At 43.0% G+C, this 22,398-nt stretch overlaps 1 protein-coding gene across 6 annotated transcripts in view; it reads right to left on the reverse strand.

Annotated features, from left to right (window-relative positions):
* Nucleotides 1–2,287: 2,287 nt before the first annotated feature.
* The window catches only part of ei24 (EI24 autophagy associated transmembrane protein), a 61,240-nt gene continuing 41,129 nt past the window's right edge, over nucleotides 2,288–22,398 (reverse strand). For 4 of the 6 annotated variants that reach the window (XM_069894463.1, XM_069894457.1, XM_069894460.1 and 1 more), the window contains 2 exons: nucleotides 17,645–17,719; nucleotides 6,608–9,963 (listed from right to left, as the gene is read on the reverse strand). In XM_069894463.1, the coding sequence (XP_069750564.1) occupies nucleotides 9,801–9,963; nucleotides 17,645–17,719 (238 nt within the window). In that variant the 3' untranslated portion in view covers nucleotides 6,608–9,800. Of the gene's footprint in view, nucleotides 3,012–3,049; nucleotides 3,353–6,607; nucleotides 9,964–17,644; nucleotides 17,720–22,398 lie in introns of those variants that run through there. The other 2 variants (XM_069894461.1, XM_069894462.1) reach the window with 2 other exon arrangements.

Below are 22,398 nucleotides of genomic sequence, written 5' to 3' on the forward strand. Positions count from 1 at the left end.
AATTAAAGGCCTCCTTGACCTTCCTCCTCCCTTTCCCCCTAAGACCTTCCTCAACGCCAATTAAAGACCTCCCCTCAACCCTCCCCTTTCCCCCTAACACCCTCCACAAGACCAAGTATAAAAATAGCTTCTTCCCCTCTACCGTCAGATTTCTGAAAAGACAATGAATCAGACACATTTATCTCTTGTTTTTACATTAATTTAATTATTTGTTAAAAAAATGCAATTTAAAGCTATTTTGCACCTGTAATGCTGCTGCAAAACAACCAATTTCGTGACACATGTTCATGACGATAAATTCTGATTTCAGGTTGAAATACTTCATCGAGATTTGGGATGTGGAGAAGCTGCTGTCCCAAGGACAGGGTGGAAGTTGGAAGGACAGGGGCTCTGTGGGATTGGGAACTAGGGAGAGGTGAAGCATGACGGACAGAGGCAGTAGATCCGTGCAAGAAAAACAAAGGGGTCAGGTGGGTGAAGATGAATCATACAGGGTGGAATGGGAGTTAGAAGGCTGCCAAGGCTGGAATCTAATAAATGAAAAGTGACAATGGTGGTATAAGGAGATTCCAGAAAGAATTAAAGGGGTTGGAGAGAGAAAGAGTGAAAATATCCAGTGGGGGTGGGGGAAATGCAGTTGAAGAGAAATCGAATCAAAGAGGAGGGGGAATGAGAAAATGTCTTACCCACAATGAGTGCATTTGTCCCATATAAACCTGTCTTATCCCTGTATCCATTCAAAGTTTTCTTGAATGTTGTAATAGTACCTGCCTCAACCCCCTTTTCCAGCGGATTGTTGCATAAACTCACCACCCTCTGGGTAAATAAAAAAGTTACACCTCGGAATCCCATGAAATCTTTGCCCCCTCATCTTAAAACTAGGTCTTCTGGTTCCTGATTTCCTTACTCTAGGTAAAAGACTGTGCATACACCTGATCCATGAAGACAGATGCAAATTATTTGTATTATTTTTCCACTGTTTCCTAATTCTCTTCATTTCAGGGACCCAATATTCTGTCCGCGTGCGTGTCTGTCTGCACACGCGTCTGTGTGTGGGTGTCTGTGTGTAATATATATAAATAAATTTATATATGAATTTTAAAAATATATGAATTAAAAAAATATATATATGAATAAATACATATGTGTGTGTGTGTGTGTGTGTGTGTGTGTGTGTGTGTGTGTGTTTTATATATATATATATATATACACATATATAAAAATAAAACTACACCTCCCTTAAACTTTCATCCACTTACCTAAAATGTCCCCTGGTATTGGCAATCACTGCCCTGGAAAAAAGGTACTGTCTGTCCACCCCACCACCTATGCCACTCAAATAGATTAATCTAAATAAAGAATATACTAGTAAGCTCAATGCTGTTAGATGGAAGCAGACTAATGTTGAAAGTGGTAAGGATGTAATGTATTGTAATACAAAAAGTGTACCCCCTCCCTCTAAAGGGAAGACTACTGATGGAGTAGTGATATCTATTAATCTAAAGAGAGATGATCAGCTCCAATTCCACTTCATAGGATTTTAACCCCCAGATTTTCAAGGACTCAACATCCTCTAACCCCATTCAATCCTAGTGCTCTTACTTCCACTGGGCTCTCGAGGGCCCAGACCTGCCTGCAGGACTCTTCTCTCCAATCTGGTCACCCAGCCTTTGAGGTCCAAGTTGGAAGTTCTCTAGGATTGGCACCAATATTCTAAAATTTTACATTTGATGTTTTTAGTTCCCAGGTTCTGCTCCATCTTCATCATGAAATGAACTTCTTTGCCTAGTATTTCCAGTAAATGGAGCCTAACCACAGCCACAATGTCTTAAACCAATAAACTAAAGTGCTGGAGAAACTCAGTAGGTCATGCAGCACTCTGCATCAAGGCTAAGGCCCGAAACAATGGTTACCCTTTACTTCCTATGTATGTATGTATGTTGCAAGATCGTGTTATATGGCAAGCTCTCCACTGGCCACCGTGACAGAGGTGCACCAAAGAAAAGGTACAAGGACTGCCTAAAGAAATCTCTTGGTGCCTGCCACATTGACCACCGCCAGTGGGCTGATATCGCCTCCAACCGTGCATCTTAGCGCCTCACAGTTCGGCGGGCAGCAACCTCCTTTGAAGAAGACCGCAGAGCCCACCTCACTGACAAAAGGCAAAGGAAGAAAAGCCCAACACCCAACCCCAACCAACCAATTTTCCCCTGCAACCGTGTCTGCCTGTCCCGCATCGGACTTGTCAGCCACAAACGAGCCTGCAGATGACATGGACATTTACCCCCTCCATAAATCTTCGTCCGCGAAGCCAAGCCAAAGAAGAAGAAGAATGTTGCATGACCTACCAAGTTTCTCTAGCACTTTTGTACATTGCACTACAATCACAGTGTTTACAGATTTTCCAGTCCAACTCCAGAAAGACCTGTTTATTTTGGCTCTGCCGGACTGCATCAAGTGATCTGAGATCCTGGCAGAGGTATTTGTTACTGGTACTTGACATAACATTTGGTTCAGATCAAATTTCATTTCCCCTGAAAAATTGTTATTTGCTATTTGGGTTCAAATCAATCTCTCTGCATTCTATGCCTTCAGCTGGTGATCCACGTTTGGGTTGACTGCCAGTCTGCTTGCAAAACAAAATTTCTCACTGTACCTCAGTGCATAAGATAACAGATCTGGGATAATCTTGCATAAATACATCAGACTTTAGTTGGTGGCTCTCATGTTCCCTGATACGATAATTCCTGAATTTGATCTGCATTCTTCTCAGAGTAACACGTAATGGAGCTAATGCTAATAAATACATTTTTTTAAATGTTTATATTATACATGTACATATTTTTCCATTTTATTGTAACTATTATTTACCTCTATTGATAACTTAAGGTGACTTGAACAGAATTCTTTATAGCCATCACTCGGATGAGTCCATCCACATGTGAACAGGTGACAAATCTTGTCTGTAGTTCCCTTGCGAACTGTGGAAGCTTGTCCTGGATGCTCTTTTACTATAGAAATATTATACATGTGACAATATAATCACTACAACTCACTCCCACCCACACCTTTCATTTTAACATTTTTATCCAAATTCTATTTGTTATCGGTCCTTGAAACTGTTCCTTCTCAGACGTGTGTCAGTAAATTAGTCTTTTGTCCCCCTCAAGGTTGACCAGAATCAGGCCAAGATGTTTTGAGGAACAGATTTTTACTCCAGTAAAGATTTGGATATATTCATTTCCTGAGATTTTTTTTTGGGGGGGTGGGGGGTGAAAACAAGCCCAGACTTGGTGTTACTTTTCAAATAAAAGCAGAAAATGCTGGAAGTATTCAGCAGGTCAGGCTGCATCTGTGGGAAGAGAAACAGAGTTAATGTTTTTGGTCAAAGTCTTCTGTTTCTCTTCCCATCAATGTGTCCTTACTGGCTGAGTGCTAACAACAGTTTTGTTTAAAAATTTCACTTTATGTTACTTCTTCGTGCATTTGTACGTCCTTAGCTTGGCAGTATAAATGTGTCTGATTATACTAACCATAGAAATCAAAGTACATCAGGAGGAATAACTTTTTTATTCTTTTCAATTTTCTGTTTTTACATTATTTAAAAGTCATTGATTGCCCATAGAGTGCGGACTATGAAACTGAATGTCGCACGAGGTTTTAAAACTTTGCTGTTAGTTGTCCATAGATTCTTTCATGGTGGTTCATAGGGTAGTTGAGAAAGCTTTTGGTATGCTGGCCTTCATTCATAGAAGATTGATTTCAAGAATCAAAAGATAATGTTACAGCTCAATAAAACTTTGGTTATACCAAACTTGGAATATTGTCTTCATTTCTAGTCACCTCATTGCAGGAAGGATGTGGAAGCTTTAGAGAGGATGCAGAGGAGATTTACTAGGATGTTGCCTGGTTTGGAGAAAGTCTTATGAGGCAAGGTCATAAAAGATTAAAGGTGACTTAACAAAGGTCTAGAAGATTGAGACGCATTGCTATGATGGACACCCAGCACTTTTTACCAAGGGCGACAGAGTACTGGAGGACATTGTTACGAGCCCAGAGGACCCCAAAACCCAGCAGCAATAGATATGACTAAGACAAATGGTTACTTAAACAGAAGGTGCTTTTAATCGTCTTTAAACATGAAAACAGGATTAAACTTAATCTTATCACTATTAATTTAACGAACGTAACTTAACCCCCTTCTAATTCTAAGTGCACATGTAATGTGTATAAGTTTAGAAAAGTTCTTTGATTCACAATCCAGTCTCATTTCTCATTCCTCCAAGTTTACTGGTTGATGACAATTCTTATACTGTGAACAGAATTTAACATTTATGAAGTTCACCAGGCTTTGGTGCTGGACTCAGGAAGGTTCTTGTCAATTTTCAGAGATATTTGTTGTTCCTGGACACAAACTGACCCCTTTTAAATCACCCACATCAGTGCCTTGCTGAAGAAACTTACCCCATTAGGGTTTTCCAGATGATAACCTCTTTCTTTCAGATCACAGAGTTCCTTTTTGTTTCTCTTATTTCAAGTGAAACATTAGGCAGCCAGTCCACTTCTCTTGCATGAACCACAAGGGCTTTGACAAGGCTGAACTAAGCACTCACAACCAGTCTTCAAAATGGGTTTTTTCCAACAAACTTGCCAGCTGGTCCTGTTCCAGTCCCAACTGCTGCTGCTGAACTCTAGGACTGAAGAACTGAATTCTCTCTCTCTCTCATAGAAAAGACCTGTTTTTTTTTCTCTCTCTCTCTCTCTCTGCTTGCAAAAACAATGACCCTCTTCGAACAGCAAGGTGCACTCCAGACAGCCTGCAGCTCCAGACCCAATCCTCCGAGTTCTTTTATCTGTTGCTTTTCAAAATAATCCATTAGTGAGGTCCCTTGGGCACTCCCCAAAGCAAAGGCCTTCAGAGCCGGCCTGTCTAGCTTGAGCAGAGCTCCAGTATTTTAAATGAGAACTATTTTGAAGTGTTTGTATGTGACTGATACTAAAACAAAACCTTATCTCCCAAAATCATATCTATATACAATATAAAACACAACATATTCTGTCACAACATCTATTCAAGAGAGGGGAGGAAAGTATAAGGGGGACATCAAGGCATTTTTTTTTTATTTTTTTTATAAAGTGTAGTGGGTGCCTGGAATGCCTTGCCATGAGTAGTAGTGGAGGCTGGTACAAGATTCTTTTATTGACATGTAACAAAATAGAAAATGTAATTTTACACAGAATTTCCTTTAGTCTACTGTAAGGCAGACAAAGATTCTGCATCAGCCAGAGGAAGAGAAGTAAAATAGAGCTCCCCCAGAGTCACAAAGTGTCTGTGGATTTGCCTCCAGCGCTGCCGCAGCCACACAACCTTGAGTCCAAACCACTGGCAACCCTAGCTCCAGATCCAAACCTCAGACACAATCAAAGAGCCCTCAGCACCCTCTTGCACCTTCGATCCAATATCTGGTACCATGAGTCAGTCTCCAGCAGTTCACAGCCTGGTGCAAGTCCCTCGACTGTAGTTACCAGCAGCCCGCAGCCTGCATGGGTTCCTTGCCTCAAGGTGTCAACAGCCTATGTACTCCTCAGCCTCAGAACCCCTTGCTGGTCTTCCGATGTGGTCACCGCCTCATAGGTCATCGCCCATTCTCAAACAGGGGAGTGATCTCCCCATTTTCTAGTGCCTTGGGCCAAACCTCTGCTTCTCTGGATCTTGCTACCAACTGTGGCAGCTGCTGAACATATGCACTGCTCTCTTGGGTCCAGACCCTGCGGTCTCCGGATTTTAAAATAAAATACTGTCAGCTTCATTAACAGGGCATTTAAAGCCTATACAAAGCCGAAAGCAGTCCAACCCCGATTGGGAGCGCTGAGTCTCTGCTTTCCACAGGTCCACACCAGTGGCAGCGCTGATGTGATAGCAGCTCCTGCAGTGGCACAATTTTTTGGGGGACAATTAAAAGACTTGGATAGAGACATGGATGCAAGAAAAATAGAGGGTTGTGGGTGTGAGGTAGGAAGGTTTAGTAGGTTTTATATAGGTTGGCACAACATTGTGTGGAAAAGGGCTTGTACTGTGTTGTAATGTATTCTTGCTACAGTCACATTCAATGGATAATTTACCTTTGTCACTTCATCAATGACCCCACCCACTATCCAAGCAGGTGGCAAAATTTTTCATCTGTCAAGCAATGAATGTGGGCATGGGACCTGCTGGCGACTGTAAAATTCCATATTTTTCCCCATTTAATGGTAGACTGAATCACAAGGTTTTCGGGTCAATGATATGGTTTAAAATTGTTATCCTTATTGCTTTGGACTAAAGAAGTTTAGTATTTTGGTGGATGAATTAAGAGTTCATTTTTCCCTGTAGTGTGAAAAATAATTCTACAAGAGTTTGTGTGCCTCAGGAATGATGTGCAACGTGTTTACACGAGAGTCATCGACTGAACTCAGCAGTTGTGACACATCTACTGTGATAAACAGAGTGCCTTGCATGAGAGTTATTGAAGCACCTTTCTCAAAATTGTCTGGTACCCTTCGCAATTGAATTTTTTTGTTGCAATTTTAAAAAAGTAATAATTGCAGATGCATTCAGAAAACCTAATTCTAACTGGTACACGTGTCTTTATTTCCACAAAATCAGTGGTGTGTACATTGACAAATGAACTGAACAGTTTTGGTTATATCCTCTGTCTTTAACTGAGGCAGAGGACCTATCCTCATTACAAAAGCATATAATGTAAAACAACTTTTAAAACTTTACATTCACAAAACATAGCACGTTGAGACTTGTTTTTAAGAGGTTGACCAGCTCAAGGTTGCTTTAGCATGAATGCAACTTGCTTTATGAAGTTTGAAAACATACATTAGAAGTTTAATATTGTCCTTCAAGCAGCTTTCCAAGAAACCATCGGGACTTAGTCCTTCAGCACAAACAGTCACCACATATTTCACCTCCTTTTTTGATTTGTCATGTAAGTGGATTTACCATTGACAAAGTTTGCAGAAGAGGATGCCTGATGCCTTGCCTCCATTCAGTTAGTTACCATTGCTAAACCTAATTAGGCAATTGATTGGCCACCAGCTCGACCTGCAGAGCCATATCCTTGCTGCCACACAGCATTAAGCACACCATTTGGGATCAATGTCAGTGTAATTATACCCTTGACAGATGTCACCACCCACTCCCTCCCCCTTCTTAACACCCCCAACCCCTTTCAGGAGGGTGAGACTCTTAAAAAAACATGCTTCCAGCAATGCATCTGCAAAAGATCTCAGTCAGTGCAGCAAGTTTCATGTCCTAGCTGTAGAAAAGGTACACAAAAAGCAGTGCACAGGGAGTGGAGTGGGAGGAAGAAATCTGAACTGAGAGCAACTGCCTGGGCCTTTTCTGTCTCCCACAAATAGCTTCATGGATGAAAGTTATAACATACATTTTAACCAAAGATATATTCCACCAATTAACTGAACCTCAAAGCATAATCATTGGGCAATTAGGGACGATGTTTCAATTGAACAACAAATCACACAAGATATAATATAAAACAAGAATGCAGGTTATGTGCAATACATCACTCCAAAAATAGTCATGCTATGAGGTAGACACAACAGCCTCAAAACAAGTCAAAGCATCCACAATCAATGCTTTTCTTCTGCAGATAAAAGATGGCTCCAGGTGTATGGTGAGCTTAAGTGAATGCTGTTAAAACTCCCACAGATTAATTCTTTGCAGTAAAGTAATTTCCATCATTATCAAATGATAAATGTCATCAACTTCACTCACTCAAGGCATTACAGAGCAGATGGTCTGGTGAGATCAGGACAAATTCATTCCACGGTTCCTTCAACTGTAATCATTTAAAACTATCTAATGAGGATGGACTTCAGTTTCATTCTTTAAAGTTTCAATGAGCCCTTCTTCTGGTCAACTAATGAGATTTGAGATGGTTTGTGCTCCAAAGGGACACTAAGTTTTGCGTAACTGTGCATTGATAATAGTGAACCATTTCATAGTATTAATACATCTGCCAGAACTTCTGAGTTAACATGTAGGATCTTCAATCTAACATCAGAACTGGGGAAATGGAGGCAATATTGAACAATTTTTCCCCTCTTGCGATTAGTGCAGTCCTACTTGTCTCCCAGCTCCACTGTTAGCAACACAACATGTTGCGTTATTTGCCTTGTTTGATCACAAGGTTCTTTGATCTTTCTCAGAAACAATCTGTACTTGATCATGCCCCAATGACAATCTGCACTGCAGTTACCAACAGTCAACTTTATGCAGTATTTCCCTTCTCCTCTCAGTCAAATCTTGAAATCTAGTCAAAGGAAAAACAGTAATAATGAAATAACTTGACCAGACTCCAAAATACACTTCCTGTAGGTGAGATTTCAAAAACCATTATCAGTGAACCAAATTCCAAAGTTGACAAAGCATGATCTTACCACATGGATGATAGGCTTGCAGAAGCAGATGCCTGATCTTTCATAACTTAGTCACCAACCTTTAACTCTTCAATACCACGTTGCCTAACATCGTATAGACTTGAAGGGAAAAGAATCTCAGGGTTGCATGTGATATCATGTATGTAGTCTGACAATAAATCTGAAGTTTGACAATAAAATCTTTAACTTTGACCAATTGGTAGCCTTCTGTACTGCAACTATTCCATGAAGGAAGATCCAGTTTATATCCACCATATGCTGAAGAAGCAACGTAGCAAATATAATCAACTCTTCATTTGTTGGACACCCAAACATGAATAGCTTGGTTTTACAAATTAGAAGGGGCTGTCTCAATGGACTTACTACCAAAATATTGACTGCTGAGTGATCAGGATCATTTGGCTTGAACATTGGAGAGATATGGTTCCACATATTTTTGTATGCTTTTTAAGAATTTATGGATCACCATGCAACAGAGAGTTTATATATCCACTCAGGCAAAGAGTTCAACAGAAGAGCAACAAACCCACATTGCAGCTTAACAGAATGCATTTGGGTTTCTTCTTCTAGACTGAGATTAATGCAAGTGAACTTCACTTACTTAGTGACTACATATGTCACTATGTGACTTTGCTGTAGATTCAACCATCAGTCGTGTGAACAGCTTCAATCCTAACCATTACAATTGAGATTTGGGGAAATCTTAACAGAAATAATCTTGCAATAAGGATGGATAACTCTTTCAGTCAAGGAGCAAGATTTTGTAAAGTCTTTAAAATAGCCAAATTAAACAAAACAAAAATCAGACTTCATTAATTCAACAGGTTCACAAATAGAATTACCATCATTAGATTAATATTGAGCTAAAACACAGGTTAATGATATCCCTGATGGTTAGCTGGTCTGAGACTAATACTGACACAAACACAGTGACAATTTAACAACTCCATACATAGTTCCTCTCATTTCACCACCAACAACCTCAAAACAATCATAAAACAAAGCACGTTATTCTGCAAGTCACCTACTTGGCACAAAAAAAATGTACAGAAAAAAGTTACATTTAGGCACATCAGCTAGTATTTGCTGCAATTTCTGTCTCGTACATCTTCTATAAAATGTTTTTTTTTCCACATAAATGTTACCACATTAAAATCAGTTGGAAGTTCATATCTTCAATCTCCCAACTCCACAGGAGGGTGCATTCTGTACAGGTTTGGAGTTGGACACACGTAGACACACAAGTGAAATGTGGCAACTCAAAGCCCCAATAAAACGTTTCTGCCTTCAGAGGAGATGATGCTCTGACTGTACCTTGTGCCAAGGGAGAGGAGGCAGAGTACTGGAGTTTAATGTTGCATCGTAGGTCTCTGTTTGGCAGGAGATGAATGGGTAGATGGCAGAGGCTCAGATGATCCTGTTGCTGTAATGGCAGTTTGAATGTGGACTGTCTTGTGAAATAGTTTGTTGCTGAGCATAATCACAAAGGAGAAGAGGTGCAGCTGAAAATGACTGGAAGGGGAGAAGAGAGAACAGTTTTCATAAAACCTAATCAAAGAGTAATGCCATATCTGAAAACAATCATTTTTAAACATTCCTTTACCACATTTCCTTCCCCAAGAGAGATAGAGAGAGGAGTCACAATAAAGGCCCCTGCATCTTTAAACATGAACAAATCACTTCTAAGAGAAGCAAGAGAGAAAACAGCAAAGGCTCCAACCATCAATTTCTAATCATCATTGATTAGTGGTGTGGTGATATGTAATTACACCACTAGGTCACCAGGGGTCATCCCAGTGACCTTGTATATATAGTCCAGAGCTACAGTCTAGCCTTCCAGGTTCGTCTTGCAGACAGACAAGACCTCTTAGTGTACATATTAGTTTATTAAAACTGTCTTATACTCGCACTGCTAGTGTGGTTATTGTCAGTACAATTTAATAAACTAATATCATAGCTGCATAGCTAGTAGGATGGAAGCTGCTTCTGCTCCAATGCGCGTTCCAGAATACCTGGAGACTCTTCCTGAGGAATGGAATCCGGGGATGACCAGCACAAACATGCACCCGAGGACAGAGATGGCAAGGGACCGCTGTACTAGAATCGTGGTGGAATGCCACAGAAGTACGATAGGACAGGTAAGAAACAGCCAAGAGCCCTGCCTGCCCATGGGTTTGCCGGTACAGGTGTGGCCGACCCTAAATCCCGGTCTGATCAGAAAGGGGCCACTACAAGCGAGGGTGGAAGGATCTCTACGTCGTGCTCCCGATTGCCACGTAGGTGCAGAATTCCCGACCACTCCAGAGCAGGGAAAGCAGACACCGCTACCGTCATTACCCCAGCAACAGTACCACGGAGACCTGACGCTACCGCTGGGATCCCGCCCTAAGCCTGCTGCAAACGTCCCAAAGCCAGAGACTCATCCAACAGCCCCAAGCACCCAGGTTACTCCTCCAACAGACACAAGCCCCACAGAGGCTCTACCAGCAGCTCCCAGTACCCCAGGGTCTGCCCTTGCTACACCTAGACCCAGAGACCACGTGGAGACCGGGAACAACCCCCGGGGTGCCCCCACATTACCTAAGGGACCAGACACTGCGGCTTAGCCATATGCTGCGACCAGACAGGCTGGAGCTTGACCCCAGAAATCCCAGAGCTGCTACGCACTTCGGCCGCTGGCAGAGATGCTTTCTGAATTACGTGGAGGGTGCTGAGGCATCGGATAAAGAGCTATTAATGCTGCTGTTAGCCCAGCTGGGAGACCACCTTTACTCCCTCATACAGGATGCCAGGTCCTATCAAGAGGCAATGAGCACTTTACAGAGGCATTCCAGTAAGGGGCATAGCAAACTCCACTCCCGGTACAGGCCCATGACCAGGTCACAACGTAGGGGAGTCTGCCAGAGACTTTATACTCTCAGAGAGATTATGCAACTTAAAAGCAGTATCAGCTCAAGAGTATGCGGAGGACCTTATCAGGGACAGAATTGTTGCGGGCATACAGTCCACTGAGACGAGATATCGATTGCTGGAGAAAGGAATGGTGCGGCTAGATGAGGCAGAGACTATTGCAGAAGCTTTAGAAAGCACCAGGAAAGAATTGGAGGAGTATTCACAGGACCCTGGGGCTGGGACAAACATCACACTGCTGGACCCTCTAGCCCCATGAAAAGAAAAGTTTGCTGCCTCACAGGAATTCACAGCAGCAGCAGCACCTTGAGGGTCCCAAGTGCTTTTTCTGTGGACAAAGAAAGCACTATCGGATGGAAGAACACGAAGGACACGCCAGACTTGCTTCCCTACGCATGAATCAGGCGAGTCCACACAATTTATCTGATGCCACTGTGTGCATCAAAATTAATGATGTGAGGGTAAATTGCTTAATAGATAATGGAAGCACTGAAAGTTTTATTGACCAGGGGTTACTCAACCGCCTTGCCCTCCCCACAAGCCCGGGTGAGCACCAGATCACGTTAGCGGCCAGCAGCCTTGCGGCTGAGGTAAAACAGTTTTGAAGGGTTACTCTAGAAATCCAGGGCACAAAATATGAAGGGTTCAAATTACTAGTACTCCATCACCTCTGTGCCCCAGTACAGATTTTCAGTGCCAGTTAGAAAGCATTACAATAGTGCACAACGGGCCTCACCACACCCCACCCCACAACTACGCCTTACGAAGAAACAACACTGCAGCCTGTCTGTCCTGAACATAAAACCCCCTCCTCTGTTCACACACCTGACTCCAGAATGCACACCAATAGCCACAAAGAGCAGGAGGTACAGCCTGAGGGATAGAGCTTTCATTAGGACAGAGGTCCGCAGGCTACTACAAGGGGGCATCATAGAGCAGAGCACCAGCCCCTGGAGAGCCCAGGTGGTTGAAGTCAGGAGAAAAACTGCACATGGTAGTGAATTACAGCCAGACAATCAACAAATTTACACAACTAGATGCCTACCCCCTGCCACGCATAGTAGACATGGTCAACAACATTGCGCAGTACAAGGTGTTCTCCACCATAGACCTGAAGGCAGCATACCACCAAATGCCCATTAGAAACAGTGATCACATTTACACGGCATTTGAGGCAGACGACAGGCTGTATCAATTTCTGCGAATCCCCTTCGGTGTCACCAATGGAGTGTCCCTGTTTCAGAGAGAAACGGACTGAATAGTAGATGAATTCCCCTATTTAGACAACGAGACAATCTGTGGCCACACTCAGGAGGAACATGACACGAATTTAAAACGCTTCTTCCAGGCAGCTGAGGAAAGGAACCTAACATACAACGGGGACAAATGCATCTTTAGTGCCAGGAAATTGCCAATCCTGGGCTACATAGTACAGAACGGGGAAATGTGCCCAGACCCAGCCTGTATGTGCCCTCTCCTAGACCTCCCAGTGCCACACACGCTGAAAGCACTAAAAAGGTGTTTGGGACTGTTCGCTTACTACGCCCAATGGGTCCCCAACTACACCGACAGGGCCCGTCCACTTATAAAAGTCTCAGTTTTCCCAATGTGCCCAGCAGCCACCAGAGCATTCATGGACATTAGGGACCATATCACTAAAGCTACCATGCGATCCATAGATGAGTCGATCCTGTTTTTAAGTAGAAACGGATGCATATGATGTGGCTCTGGCAGCCACCCTAAACCAAGACGGACGACCGGTGGCCTTTTTCTCACGAACCCTACAGGGGGCAGAGGTAAGACATTCAGCAGTAGAGAAGGAGGCCCTAGCCATTGTGGAAGCAGTAAGGCACTGGCGACATTGTCTGGCGTGCAAACACTTCACCCTTGTCACGGACCAACGGTTGGTGGCTTTTGTGTTCGATAACCAGAACACGGGGAGAATTAAGAACGACAAAATCCTGCGCTGGCAGATAGAATTGTCTACATTTAACTACAACATTCTATACCACCCCAGGAGACTCAACGACCCCCTGGACGCACTGTCCAGAGGCACGTGCCACCCTTAACCACATGTCCCAGATGCAGAGCTTGCACAATGAGCTGGGCCACCCGGGGGGTCGCTAGACTGTTTCACTTCATTAAAACCCAAAACCTCCCATTTTCAGTAGAGGAAGTGAGGTCAGTGAACAAGAGCTTCCCCATCTGTGCGGAATGCAAACCACAATTTTACCGGCCAGACAAAGCCACCCTGATAAAAGCTACCAAACCTTCTGAGCGCCTCAGCCTCAATTTTAAAGGCCCACTCCCGTCCAATAATAGAAATGTCTACTTCCTAAACATAATAGATGAATATTCCCATTTCCCCTTCGCAATCCCGTGTTCTGATGTATTAGCAGCCACTGTTATAAAATCCTCCAACCCATCTTCAGCATATTTGGGTACCCGAACTAATACACACAGACAGGGGTGCTGCATTCGTGAGCGCAGAAGTACAGCAGTACCTGCACGAGAGAGGGATTGCTACCAGCTGCACTACAAGTTACAATCCCAGGGGGAATGGACAAGTCAAAAGGGAAAATATCACTAACTGGAAAATGGTCCTCTTGACCTTAAAAGCAAAAGACCTGCCTTTTACTAGACCCTTTTCTCAACCTTTTTCTTTCCACTCACATACCACTTTAAGTATTCCCTATGCCATAGGGGCTCTGTGATTAGTAAGGGATTGCTTAAGTTGGTATGTGGATGGAAAGAAAAAATTTGAAAACCACTGTTTTAATCGGATGTCATTGACTCGTTATGTGCACGGTTTCATAACTCCAAAGGAAATGGGCCAATGACAATTTTTCTCAAGCAAAATATTTCAGTAACAATTGGGTCTAGAGCAGTGTTTCTCAACTTTCCCTTCCCACTCACATCCCGCCTTAAGCAATTCCTTATTAATCACAGATCACCCATGGCATAGGGCAGGGGTGGCCAAACCGCGGCTCGCGAGCCACATGCAGCTCTTTGACCTTTAATATGTGGCTCGTGGAAAATTAGAATATTCTAGAAATTTCGACTCGAATCCAGAGCAAGAAACATGCAGCTATATAAAGAGTTCCGATACCTAAGGAAGAGAGTTCAGGATGTGTAGACGTTGAACTGTGCAGACCTAGCTGGTACACTTCAGATGTAAATCTTATTTAAAGTGTCTGTGAAAACTTTGTGAAGGACGATGGCTTCAACTAATTGTAAGAAACAAACATATGAAGATGAAAACAGAAATGTTCAGCCGGAGTGGGAGGAAGACTTTGCATTCACAGTTAAAGGTAAACCTTTGTGCCTTTTCTGCCACGTGCCACTCAGTCATTACAAGGCCAGTAACTTGAAACGCCGCCATGAAATTAATCACAAAAACTTTTCATATGATCACCCACTTAAATCAGACTAGAGGAAAAAGAAGTTAAAATCATCAATAAATAGCCAGCAGACATTGTTCAGTCAGGAACCCGATACAATGACTGAAACCATTTTTGTTATATCATGGAATATTGCTCGTGCTAAATGCCCATATTTTGATGGCGAATTTATTAAGAATATAGCTGAGGTTGTTATAGTGTTAGATCCAAATTGCACAAAACTTAAGCGACTAATTAGCACATATTTGTTCGTTATGTTTCCTCTGATGTAAATGTGAAAGAAGAGATGTTGGACATAGTGGCATTGAATGAAACAACTCGTGAAGAAGACATTAAAAATGCGCTTGACAGAACCTTAAGAAATGCTGATTTTCCACAGAATAAACTCGTCAGTGTGGCAACAGGTGGAGCACCTGCAATGGTGGGGAAAAATGTAGGATTAATTGCACTTATGAAAAGTGATCCCAGCTTTGCAGAGTTTCTCCCTGTTCTTTGCATTATTCATTGTGAACACCCGGCAGCCCAGATACTTCAAGTATGAAGATGTTATGAAAGCTGCCCTTGAAATTGTCAATTTCATACACGCAAATGGGAAGACCGACGGACGGAATTTTATTGAAGGATTGGAGCTCAAGGACAAACCTAGCGAAGTATCTTTCTACTCCATTGTGAAGTGGCCATCAACCAGCAATGTCTTGAGTAGGTTCGTGGATCTGTTGGAGCCTATTATTACTTTTCTCGAAGAAAATAAAAGATCCTATCCTCAACTGGAAAATGATGAATGGATGCAAGATTTGATGTTCCTTACTGATATAATGAATCATCTACAAACTCTCAACTTGGCACTCCAGGTGAGAGATAAGATTATTTCTGATCTTACTCAAACAATTTTCAGCTTTCAGAATAAAATAATAATTTTTCAAAGATACAGCAAACAGCTGGGAGTCTGCAGAACTATTTGAAGGTCATTTTGGTTTGCAAACCAAGCCGAATGAAGGAAATCACCGTCTGCTACAGATGCCAGGCCTGACAAAGGATCTGATAGATGGAGTCACATTGCTTCAAGCATCAGTTTGTGAGTAAAAAACAGGCTCTATCAGACGTGAGCCACTCTCCGCTGCTGAAGAAATGGGAAACTCTTCCATATAGCTAGTGGAGTTGTTCTAGTGAACCGGTGCGGACTCGAAAGGCCGACATGGCCTGTTCCGCTTCATAAATGGTTATATTGTCATGAAACTTCAGTCACTTCCCCTATCTCACTAAATACTTTTCCTGATATTGAAATAAAAGACTCTAAACTGGAAGAATACGAAGATAAATTACAAGGACAGCTTGATAATTTCCTAGCCAGGTTTGATGACTTGCGGAAGCTGAAGCCCTGCTTTGCCTTTCTTGTAAATCTATTCACGGTTGATGTGGTCAATGATGTCTGTCCAATTCCCAAACCTCGAGTTTCGGAATCATCTGCTGTGGAAATGGAACTAATGGAATTACAGGAGGACCTGGGTCTGAAGATGATCCATAAATCCCAGTCTTCAATGAGTTCTGGAAACAAGTTCCAGAAATAAAATATCCTGAACTGAAGGAGTGTGTGACTCATCTCAATTTTCAGCACCGTATAATGTTGTGAATCACTGTATCTGAAGTTTGAGAAGGTCAAAGCGTCCTTACAAACCAACACCTGACGGAGCTCATTCGTACAGCTCTGACAACATATCCGCCAGATTTTAAACGATGGAGACCCGCAAGACCACTACCAGCAGTAAATGTAGCATCTTTAATAGCCTGCTTTTGTACCATTGTATTTTTGTCATAAAAATATAATTATAATAAGACTAATTTTGTACGGTGAAAATCTGATTAAAATATCTCTAATTTTTGGGTTTTTTTTTTACATATTTGTGTCTTTGTGATTACTTAAATTAATACAAATTAACAGTTTAAAAATGACATGCATGAATAAATATTATTGCATTTAATATGCATTTCTTAAAATTTTTGTAACAAAATGTGTATGTAACAATAAAAAACATGTTTGAATTTTGCTCTCAAACATCTGAGCTTTATCATTTGTGGCTCTTACATTAAGCAAGTTTAGCCACCCCTGGCATAGAGATTACTTAAAGTGGTATGTGAGTGGAAAGAAAAAGGTTGAGAACCACTGAATTAGAATGTTAATTGTCCTTGTTTCAGGTAACTCCCTCCCCTCTCTCTTTCCACCTGTTCTTTACCTTCCCCTATTGACATTTCTCTCAAACTGTACGCCACTGTCTCCGAGCCGCAAGTGGTCAGAAGAATCCCTTGTCCTGGCCACGTCAAGGAGGGCGACTTCCTGGGCAGGAGCTGAACCCTGGGCTCAGTGGCATTCCCTCCCCTCCAGTACACCGGACTCTGAACCCTTCCCTCAGCCTGGTATGCCTAGGGGAGGATTCGGAGTCTGGACTGGTCATCAGAAGCGCCGATGACTAGGGTGACAAGAGCTCGCTGACTCACGAGTGAGTGTTCCACTGGCTGGGAAAACCTCCCCAGGGATCAGTGGCATTGGTGGGGATGTGTCAGGGATTGGCAGCAGCAGTTGGGAGGTCCTGATGCAGCCAGCATATTTTTGCTGAGAATTAAATATTATTTTAATGCTTAAAAAGCCTTCCCTTATTGTTTGTTGTTGATTAAACATTGATACAAGTGATTTGCTGTTGATACTGGGCTAATTTAAAAAAATGACCAGTTATCCGGAAAAAAACTTTTATCAGACATTTTGGATAATCAGTGTTGCACTGTGGAAGATTCTTTAACATCCTTTATTCAATCTCCAACAGTGAGCTTTAAAAATAGTTTAACTGTTTCAAGGGAGTGATAGGAGATTGAAATTAAAGTATACTCACAATGACTTCACAGGGGCTTTTGCTTCATTTGCACTTATTATAAATAGAGGAAAGAGGATGGAAAACAAACAGCCGCTGTAAAACACAAGAGAAATCCTCTGTTACAAATACTACTTCTATTGGAGGCAGACCAGCAACATATTTTACAACTGGGTTGAGCCTTGAGCCTCATTGATTAAAACCAAATGAATTTAATTTTGGACTAGAAGGTCATAAGATTTAGGAGCAGAAGTAGGCCATTCAGCCCATCTGGTCCACTCCATTCCATTCTCCCACTTAGCCTGACTCCCTTGCCTTCTTTCCATAACCCTTGATACCCTGACTATTCAAATAGCTATTGATCTTTGTCATAAAAATACCCTACGACTTGGCTTCCACTCTCTAGCTAAAGAAAAGCCTGCCATCTCAAGTTTTAGATGGGCCCCCTTCAATCCTGAAGTTGTGCCCTCTTGTCCTAAACTCCCCTATGAGAAACAACTTTGCCACATCTACTTTGTACAGGCCTTTCAATATTTGAAATGCTTCCATGAGGACCCCCTCATTCTTCTGCACTCCAGGAAGTATAGCTCATGGAGCTGCCCATATTCCCTTCATTCCAGGAATCATTCTTAAAATCTTCTCTGAACCCTCTTCAATACCAGAGCATCCTTTCTTAAATAAAGAGCTCAAAACTGTTCCCTTACTCTATGTGAGAGCTCACCAGTCCCTTATAGAGCCTCAACATCATGTCCCTGCTCTTGCATCCTATTCCTTTAGATCAAGGTTCCATTATTGTCACATAATACTACATTTAGAATGAATCATACATGAAATTCTTTAAATTTTATTTACCTTAAGGCAGGGAGAGAGTCACCACTTTGCCCAGTGTTCCACATACAAAGACTAACATTGCTTTTGCCTTCTTCACCACCAACTCAACCTGGTTAATCTTTAGGGTATCCTGTACGAGTCCCTTTGCACTCTAAATTTTGAATTTTCTCTACATCCAAATAATAGTCTGCCTTTTTATTCCTTCTACCAAAGACCGTACACTTTCCAACATTGGATTTCATTTGCCCCTTTTCCCATTCTCCTGATCTAAGTCTCTCTGCAGCCTCCCCGTCTCTTCCTCATTAGCTGCCCCTCCCTCTTTGTATCATCTGCAAACTTGGATACAAAGCTATTTATTCTGCAATCCAAATCATGAACATACAATGTAAAAACAAGTGACCCCATCACTGACCCCTGTGCAACACCATGGGTGGCCAACCAGAATGGGATCATTTTATTCCCAATCTGTTTCCTGCTGATCAGCCAATACTCTACCCATATAATTACATGCTTCATGTAATTCCACAGGCTCTCATTTTGCAAAGTAGCCTCTTGTTGCAGCACCTTGTCAAAGGCCTTTTTAAAGTCCAAATACACAACATGCACGTATATCCTTTGTCCATTTCGTTTCTCCATCCCATACGCTTGCTGACATGTCTGTCCATGGTCTCAGGCACTGCCAGACTGAGACCACCTGAAAATTGGAGGCACAACACTTCATCTTCTGTCTGGGCACCCTCCAACCAGATGGCATTAACATTGACTCAAGACTTTGAACCTTTAGCTAAACTCATTAGACAAGATTCTAAGATTAAAGGAATTAACGGGAACCAGGAAGAATATATAATTAATTTGCTTGCTGACGATGTTTTGGTTTATTTAACTGATCCCATATTCTTTGTCCCAACTACAGACTAGATTGAAAGAATATGGGGAAGTTTACGGACATAAAGTTAACTGGGAAAAAAGTGAGATTATGCCCTTAGCTGTGGGTGATTATACAGATTGTAAAATGGTTACTAAATTTAGGTGGCCACATGTAGGTATTAAATACTTAGGTATTAGAATTGATAATGATTTTAAAAGTTTATATAAATTGAATTATTTATCTTTGCTTAATAGAATTGTTGCAGCCTATGCTCAGAGATGCAGACTGGCTGACAAAATGGCAGACGAACGTGTTACCTGGGGGTGACACTGGGTGTTGTCCCAGGTGACCTCCCACACGGTGGGGAGCTCTGGCGGGATCAGGCCGGCGCTCCGATGACATGGGGCTCCACCTGGGGTCCATATAAGCGTGATGGCCAAAGCAAAAAACCAGTCTCGTTTTCCAAGGCTTTGGTGTGTATTTCATTCTTCTCCATCCATGTAGCTCAAATACTACATTGGTGACCCAAACAGGTCCAACTGCTGGTTGGACCTGAAGGTGACGGATCAAGCTGTCTCAATCAGGCTCCCAACATTTTAAGTGTCGTAGCCACATGAGGTTCAAACAGACTGAGGCTCAGTTCCAACTTTGCCACATCACCGCTGATGACACCTGTTACTTCTACATTGTGAGCACCCTCGATCAGGACAGAGCGGCAAAGGTCGTAGATTTCCCACAGCAGGAGCAAGGCAAATATGTGGCCCTCAAAGAGCCATCAACCCAGTTTCGGGCTCTCCTGGTGCGAGCATGCCGTTTGTTTGCTGCATGCGGACAGATTAAGGGACAGGGCTCCGTCCGCCCTAATGAGCTCGATTTAACAGAGGCCCACAAAATTTGCCTGCTCTTTGAGCAGATCTTTTTGGAGCAACTGCCTGAGGATATCAGACTCTTGGTCATGAACAAAGACTTCAGCAACCCTTGGAGGGTCATGGCCTGGGCAGACATGCTTTGGAGAGCGAAGGACACCAGCACTGAAGTAGACCATATCAGCAAGCCCCACAAACAGCCGCCTGTGAGATCAAGACCAGCGAAAAGGCATTAATACCCCGGGACAGCTCTGCTACTACCATCAGCAATGGGGTATGGAGGCCTGTCGATGCTGACCACCCTGCGGGTTTCTGGGAAATGCCCAGGCCAACCATCATTGATGGCTGTGGCGGCTGGCCCACATGATCGTCTCCTCAATGCCCGTGACTCCTTGTTGGTCTGGCATTTCCTGGTCAACACTGGGGCCGAGATAAGCATCCCCCCCCTCCCCCCCACCACCACAGGCCTCAACACCTGCAAAGGCAAGCAGGGCCCAGTACTGAGGGCAGCCAACATCTCCATTTGGACCTGCACCATCTCCCTTTGGTTTGGCAACAGCCACTTTACATGGACCTTCACCCTTGTGGCAGTGGCACAACGACTTATGGGGGGCCAACTTCCTTCGGGCCCATAGCTTGCTGGTTGACCTTAAGGGATGGCGCTTGGTGCATGCCAGAACTTTCCAGACTCTGCCTCTGTGGGAAGCCAAGCTACCCGCCCCCCACCTGGACTTTAACTCTTTCAGACAATGAGTTCGCCCGCATCCTGGAAAAGTTCCCCTCAATAGTGGCACCATAGTTCTTCATGGCTGAGCCAAAGCAAGAGGTAAGGCACCACATTTTGATCGAGGGCCCCCCACTCTATACCTGGGTGCACTGACTCCCTCCCAAAAAAGCTCAGCCTAACGAAGGAGTTTAAGGCAATGGAGGAGCTGGGAATTGTACACACTCTGACATTCCCTTGACCTCCCCCCTCCACATGGTGCCCAAATCAGCAGGGGGTTGGCGACCATGTGGCGACTACCTCCGCCTCAATGAGGCCACCACACCCAACAGATATCCTGTGACTCACATCAAGACTTTGCTGCCAATCTGCATGGGGCATGTTCTCCAAGGTGGACCTTATCTGGGGGTACCACCAAATCCCAGTTCACTCCCAGGATGTCCTCAAGACTGAAATTGTAACTCCCTTTGACTTGTTTGAATTTCTCTGTATGTCCTTCAGTTTATAGAACGTGGAACAAACTTTTCAGCGGCTGATGGCCACCGTTAATTCTGCAACAACAGTTCAAAATCCAATCTCAGAGATGCAGAGTTGACACGCAGATTCTTAAGTTGATGCAAAGAAGTGTTTATGAATGAGGTGGAAGAGACCAGGGTGACAGACTGTTGTAAACTCATGAAATCCTTCTTGAGTTGGTTCCCGAGAAATTTCCATTTAGATAGTGATAGTCAAAACTCCATTTTCTTTTTTGGAGAAACAAAGCAAGTGATTTTCATAAAGCTTCCAACCTTTTCTGGGTCAGCCACAATGGTCATTTCCTTTGGCCATGGTGAGATTCAACATCCCCTTCTAAAGTGATCTTTCCTTTGGTCATGGTGAGATTCAACGTCTCCTTCAAAAATGACCTTTCCTTTGGCCACACAAAGCCACTTCAGCACAGTATTCCTCAGAGAACTGTTGCTCCTGTGTTGGTTCCTTAAAATGGTCCCTGATCAAACAGTGTGCAGATTAATAAGTTCGTCACATGGTGTCTGCACCTGTGTTCCTGGCATACTTCCTCTCTCTTCAGAAGTAGCAAATTTGAGTACACGCTGTCCCTAGCCTGTCAGCCCACAGTCAATCGCCAAAGCTTGCAGGACTTGCAGCTTTATTTGTTCTCTTAAAGTGACAGTCTCACTTAAATAAAAATGAACTAGGAGCACGTAAAAGTACAAACTCCTTACAGACAGCAAAAGATTCAAATCCCGGTCCCTATTGTTAACGCTGTATCAGCGTTATGCTAACTGCTATGCTACCCATGCCACCCTTTTAGTTTTGTGTAATTCCATTAGAAGACACAGACTAAGGTGTAAAGGAGAGGGTGGAAATGCAAAGATGCAAATATAAGAAGCAGTATTTCAAATCTGAAGTGCTGAGGGACTGGAAGTTGACAATATGGATGTGGGTGAGCAGGAATTGGTCTGGTATGATTGGGGATGAGCTAAAG

Source organism: Narcine bancroftii, chromosome 8, assembly GCF_036971445.1.
Source record: "Narcine bancroftii isolate sNarBan1 chromosome 8, sNarBan1.hap1, whole genome shotgun sequence".
Taxonomy (NCBI): Eukaryota; Metazoa; Chordata; class Chondrichthyes; order Torpediniformes; family Narcinidae; genus Narcine; species Narcine bancroftii.